This window comes from Haliaeetus leucocephalus, unplaced genomic scaffold (assembly GCF_000737465.1).
Source record: "Haliaeetus leucocephalus isolate CR32 unplaced genomic scaffold, Haliaeetus_leucocephalus-4.0 Scaffold260, whole genome shotgun sequence".
Taxonomy (NCBI): domain Eukaryota; kingdom Metazoa; phylum Chordata; class Aves; order Accipitriformes; family Accipitridae; genus Haliaeetus; species Haliaeetus leucocephalus.
The window spans coordinates 302,253-308,330 of NW_010972696.1; the positions used below are offsets into that span (position 1 = coordinate 302,253).

A 6,078-nucleotide genomic window follows, 5' to 3' on the forward strand; every position below is an offset into this window, starting at 1 on the left:
GCCCGCGGTGGGGGCTCTCGCAGGGGCCGCCCGGGGCACGTTCACGGTGGGGGCCTGGCCACGGGTGGCCGTGGTGCCCTTCGGGGGCTCGGTGGCCATCAACTGCAGCCGCAGCGCCTGCCTGGGGGGCAACGCCACGCTGGGGCTGGAGACCCCCCTGACCGTGGATGTGGGGGCCGGCGGGCGCCGCTGGCAAAGCTTTCGGCTCCTCAATGTCTCCCAGTGGAGCCCCGGCACTGCCACGTGCTACGGGCGCTGCAGTGACACCCAAGTCAACGCCAGCACCAGCATCCTCGTCTACCGTGAGTGCCGGGGATCGGGGGGCTGGGCAGAGTGGGGGGCTGCGGTAGACGCTTCGGCGGTTGCTGCCTCCCAGGGTTGCCGGAGCGGGTGGTGCTGGAGCCGGTGCCGGCCATGGCGGTGGGTGACAGCCGTAACCTGACGTGCCGGGTGGTGGAGGTGGCTCCGGTGGGGAACCTGACAGTGACGTTGCGCCGAGGTGCCGAAACTCTGCGGACGGAAAGTTTCGGTGCCGCCGAGGGCAGTGCCAGCGTGGCCGTCAGTCACCTGCTGACCGCCAGCCCCGGGGACCACGGGCAGGACGTCACCTGCCACGCCGAGCTGTCCCTGCGGCCCCACGGGCCGCTCTTCGCCCGCGCCGCCGTCCCTGTCAAGCTGTCGGTATTCGGTAAGTCCCCGCCGCGCGGCCGGGCTCCGGCGTTGGTGCGGATGCTCCTGTCCAGGGGGAAGGAGTCAGGGAGCAGCTCAGCACCACCCTGTCTCCATCCCCATCCCAGTCTTACCTCCATTTCCATCCTGGTCCCATCTCCATTCTATTCTTGTCCCCAGTCCCCATCCCTATCCCCATTCCCATCCCAGTTTCAATTCCATTTCCATCCCAGTCCCATCCCCACCCCATTCTTACTCCCAGTCCCCATCCCCCTGCTGTCCCCATCCCAATTTCCAGCCCAATCCTGTCCCCATCCCCAGTCCCGTTCCCATTCCCATCCCAGTTTCAATTCCATTTCCATCCCAGTCCTGTCCCCATCCCCATTCCCATCCCAGTCCTGTTCCGTTCCCATCCCAGTCCCCGTTCCCGTCCCAGACTCTCTGGGACTTGCTAGCTGAGCACCGCAACTCTAATCCCGTTCGCGATGCCCACCGCGCCGTGTTGAATCCCTCCCTAGCCTTGTCCAGTGGCTGGGGCTGTGCCAGGATGCCTGGTCCCACCCTGGCACGGGGAATTCACCACCACCCTCCTGGCAGCTCCGCATCCTCACCAGAGCCCGGCGAGGGTCCGGCTGCTGGGATCCTCTACCTGGCACTGGGGTGCAGCCGGGGATGAGGCATGGCCCTGGTGACACCGCATCCCTGCAGCTCTTCCCGAGCCGCCCCAGCTCTGGGCTCCTGCCCACATTGAAGCCGGCACCACCGCCAACGCCAGCTGCCGGATCGCCGGCGCCTTCCCTGCCGGAGATGTCCGCTTCACCATCACCCTGGCAGAGCAGAGCCTAAACTTCTCCGTGGCAGCGGCCGGGGATGTGCTGACCGCCGTCACCGTGCTCTCACCCGGCACCCCGGGGTGGCAGGAGCTGACCTGCACTGCAGCAGTGGCAACGGCGGCACGGATGGCACGGAGGCAGCTCCACATCTACCGTAAGGTGCCGGGCACAGCGGGGCAATAACCGGACCCCATCCCAAAATCCCATTGAACCCACGGCACCTTCCCGCAGGCTTCCCAGCACCTGTCCTGGAGCTGAGCCCAGCGTCTTCACCGGCAGGCAGTGAGGTGATGGTGGTGTGCCGTGCCGGCGTCGCCGAACCCCCTGCCATCCGGCTGCAGCTCCGTGATGCCGACGGCGGGGTCCTGGCCGAGGGGCCGCAGTCCCAGCTGGAGCTGCGGTTGGTGGCCCGGCGGGAGGACGACGGGCGGCAATTCGGGTGCCGGGCCAGCCTGGCCATCGGCGATGGCGTGGTGACAAAGGACGCGGATGCCCGGCTCGCTGTGCTCTGTGAGCGCCACACCGGAGGGTCCCGGTTGTGCCCATGGCAGCCAGCGTGGGCTGCTCCCGGCATGCCCGGTGCATCCCTCCATCTTTTCCAGACATGCCCGAAATGGCGGCAAGCGACTGCCCCAGCAACCGCACGTGGCTGCGGGGGACACGGGAAGTGCTGTCCTGCCGTGCCGCCGGCAACCCCGTGCCCACCGTCGTCTGCAGCAGGAATGGCGTCGCCATCAGCACCGGGGAGCTGGAGTTGGTCACCCGTTCGCGAGCCGGCACCTACCTCTGCAATGCCACCAACAGCCTGGGGACACGGAGCCGGCTGGTCACCGTCCGCGTGGAGTGTGAGTTGTGCCGGCATCTCCCGCTGCGGCCATGCTGGCAGCGACTGTGCTAACCAGGACCCCTCTTTTCTCCCCCAAGATGAGCCCACCCTGACGGAGAGGGGCTGCCCGGCCCACCGCACCTGGGTGGAGGGGGAGCGGCGGGAGCTTGCGTGCCGCGCCGACGGGGACCCCCCGCCCAGCACCCGCTGTGCCCGTGACGGCGGTGCCACCCGTGCCCGGGGAAGCCGGGCCGTCAGTCGGGCCGATGCCGGCCGCTACATCTGCCGAGCCACCAACAAGCACGGCTCGGCCGTCCGCAGCGTCGTCGTCACCGTCGAGTGTGAGTGCCGGGGAGAGGATGAGGATCTGGTGGTGCCGGGGATGCCGTGGCTATGCTAGGGATGCCGTGTCCGTGCCAGGGATGCCATCTCCGTGCTGGGGATTCCATAGCCATGCCGGGGATTCCATAGCCGTGCCAGGGATCCCATAGCCAGGGATCCCGTACCAGTGCTGGGCACGGCATGGCCGTGCCAGGGATGCCATGACCATGCTGGGGATGCCATGGCTGGGATGCCGTGTCTGGTGGGGAGCCCGGCTGCCTTTGGGCCGGTCTCATCGGTGCAGGGTGGGGAGCAGGGGGTGGGCGGTTGGTCCCCACACCCTGTCGCTGGGTGGCGGGGGCACCTGGCACCCAGCCCCCCCCTCCCGCCGTGTTCCCTCCCGGTTTGCAGACGAGCCGAGCATCGGCGAGACGGGCTGCCCGGCACAGCGGCTCTGGGTGGAGGGGACGCCGGCGGAGCTGGCCTGTGCCGCCAGCGGGAACCCCCCACCCCGCGTCGCCTGCGCCAAGCTGGGGGATGGCCAGGACCCCCCCCCGGCAAGCCCCAACGTCACCCGTGCCCACGCCGGCACCTACCAGTGCCAGGCCACCAACACCCACGGCTCTGCCCTCCGCAACGTCACCGTCGCTGTTGAGTGTGAGTGCGGGGAGTGGCTTTTTTGGGGGTGGAAAAGGGGGTTTCGGTTGTTTTTAAACGCAGGGCGGTGTTTTTGGCTGATGGACGGTGCCACCCCGGTGCAGACAGCCCTGTGGCAGTGAGCCTGCGCGTGCTGCCCTCCGCCAACGTCTCGCGCGGCGCCAGCTTCAGCGTGGAGTGCCGCGCCGAGGGGCTGCCCACCCCCACCTACGGGTGGGCGCTGCCCCCCGCCAACAACCTCCGCTTCGCCGCCGATAACCGCTCGGTCGCCGTAGCCGGTGCCGCCGCCGCCAACCGGGGTCTTTACACCTGCACCGCGACCAACAGGCACGGCCGGCGAGCCGGCAGCGTGATGGTCCAGGTGGACGGTGAGATGGGGTGAATTGGTAAAGGGGAGGGGGGACAGACCTCTCCATCACCGCTGCGGCGTCACCAGCACCTTCCCGCCTCGCAGAGAGCCGGCTGGCGCTGGTGGCCTCGCTGGGCTCCTTGGGTGCCGTCACCGCGGTGGGTTTGGCGGCCGCCGGCGGTTATTACCTGAAGTCGACGGCGTGTAAGAAGGGAGAATACAATGTGCGGGATGCCGAGGGCTCCTCCGAAGCCGCCTGCCTGCACCGGCAACGGCACGACCGCGGCGAGATTTACGGCATCCAGCTCACCCAGCCGTAACTGGGAACATCCCCGTCCCGGGTGGGATGGAGGTTTGGGGGTTCCCCCGTGTACCCTCCACCCCGGCCACAATGGGGTTTTGAGGGGAATTCGGGGTGGGGTTGGGGTTTTTGGGGGGTGTTTTTTAACCATTTCAGTGCTGTGCCAAGGGCGGCACAGCTGTAACTCAGGGGAGGGATGCTCAGGGGGGGCCGTGGCCGCTGGCTCGGCTCTTCCCCGGGGGATAAAGCAACACCCAATAAATAATTCCGTTTTAATGGGAGGGAGGAAGATGGTGACTCCAGCTGCAGGGCGGGGGACGGCATTAAGGCTCCCTGGTGTCCGGGCTCCTGGGGGGGTCCATCCTATCTCGCACCTCACAAATAAGGAGCCCAGTGGGGGTGTCCCCGAGCCCGACCCCCTGCCACCCATGGGGGGGTCCGGTGGGGGCCGGGGCTCAGCCCAGCCTCAGCTCTGGATCCCACTGGAAAATCCTGGAGCTGCCCTGGAAAGCCCTCGCCTTCCTGCCCGTACGGCCACCCTTCCTGCCTGCTCTCCCCAAACCTGGACCCTGCTTCCCTGTCCCCAAGCCCTGTCCCATGTCCCCAGCCCACAGCTGGAGATGAGACCCCCCCCCCCCCCAGCCTGCCCGCCACCTCACTGTCCCCAGCCAACTCCAAGGACCCCCACCCCATCCACCACCTCGTTGTCCCCAAACCCCATCCCACATCCCCAGCCCTCACCCAGGACCCCCCATCCTCGTCCTCACAGCTCCCTGCCGGGGCCACCAAACCACCGGTGATGGCATCCAGACCCAGCCAAGCACCGGCTCCCCAAAGTCGTGTCCCCCCCAATGCCGCAACTGTCACCCTGTGCCCCCCCCCGGAGCAGGTGACACCGGGACACACCAAGCTGCCATCAGCACCAGGACATTTAATTGCTCCCAAGTGACCCCGACACCCCCCCAAGCCACCACCACCCCCAGGTCTCCACTGCCGTCACCGCCGCCACCGTCGTCCCCTCGCCGCTGCCGGGGTCCTCGCCGTCACCTCCTCCCGCTGCCGGCCGGGTGACACTGCTCCCCGCAGTGGGGACACTGGGGACGGGGGGTCCCGCTCTTCCCGGGGATGTTCCAGCACCGTCGGCACCGCACACGGTATTTCTTGTACCTGGGAGAAATCCCTGCGGTGAAGCCGGTGCCAGGGGTCTGGGGGGGTCCCGGCAGAGTCGGGGTGTCACTGGGGGGGTGTCCCTGTCCCCTACCTGATGCCACAGGCGTTGCAGAGGGGGGTCCCGTTTTCGGCTGCCCGCCAGAGCGGGGTCCGGCGTGTCTTGCAGGAGGCACAGCGCTTGCTCCCTGTGGGGGACACGCAGCTGCACCCCCAAACCCCAGCGGTGTTGGGGTGTGTGGGCTGGAGACACCCCCAAATCCACCCCCCCCCGGTCTTACCCTGGGTGGGGGGAGTGTCGTCCTCTGAGCTGCTGCCCGCTCCGGGGGGCCTGGCTGGGGGGCTGCTCTCCTGGCTCCGGCTGGGATCCCTGCAGGAAAGGGGGGTCAGGGGGAGCATGGGGACACCCCTGGAACAGGGATAATCCCCCCCCAGGAAAGGGGCCCCCCCTCAGGGGCTGCCAGGTCCCCGGGGGCCATGGCCAGGGAGGGGGGACGGGGTGTCTGGCCTGGTGGGAAAGGGGATGAGGGGAGAGAAGGTGCAGCCGGACAGCCGGATGATACAGCCCAAGTTCCAGGGATGCCCGGAGGTGCAGACGGACAGACAGACAGCGTAGCCCAGGGATGCATCCAGACAGACGGACGGTGCAGCCCAAGGTCCAGGGGTTTCAACCCGGACAGACGGACGGTGCAGCCAAAAGTCTGGGGGTGCCCAGGGGTGCATCCGGACAGACGGACAGTGCAGCCCAAGGTCCAGGGGTTTCAACCCGGACAGACGGACGGTGCAGCCAAAAGTCTGGGGGTGCCCAGGGGTGCATCCGGACAGACGGACAGCGAGGCCGGGACCCGGTACCTGCTGCCGCGGGCGGTGATGAGGAGGCGGCAGCCCTCGGCGTTGCCGTCAGGGAGGCCCAGGCGCATGCGGAGGGTCACCCCGCGGAAAGAGGGGTCCCGGG

At 68.3% G+C, this 6,078-nt stretch overlaps 1 protein-coding gene across 1 annotated transcript in view; it reads left to right on the forward strand.

Annotated features, from left to right (window-relative positions):
- The window catches only part of LOC104832606 (intercellular adhesion molecule 5-like), an 11,957-nt gene extending 7,982 nt beyond the window's left edge, over positions 1–3,975 (forward strand). The window contains exons 8-16 of the mRNA XM_010568861.1: positions 24–302; positions 377–688; positions 1,378–1,656; positions 1,782–2,012; positions 2,105–2,347; positions 2,427–2,669; positions 3,061–3,306; positions 3,411–3,674; positions 3,761–3,975. Coding sequence (XP_010567163.1) covers positions 24–302; positions 377–688; positions 1,378–1,656; positions 1,782–2,012; positions 2,105–2,347; positions 2,427–2,669; positions 3,061–3,306; positions 3,411–3,674; positions 3,761–3,975 — 2,312 coding nt within the window. The remainder of the gene's footprint in view (positions 1–23; positions 303–376; positions 689–1,377; positions 1,657–1,781; positions 2,013–2,104; positions 2,348–2,426; positions 2,670–3,060; positions 3,307–3,410; positions 3,675–3,760) is intronic.
- The last annotated feature ends 2,103 nt before the right edge of the window (positions 3,976–6,078 follow it).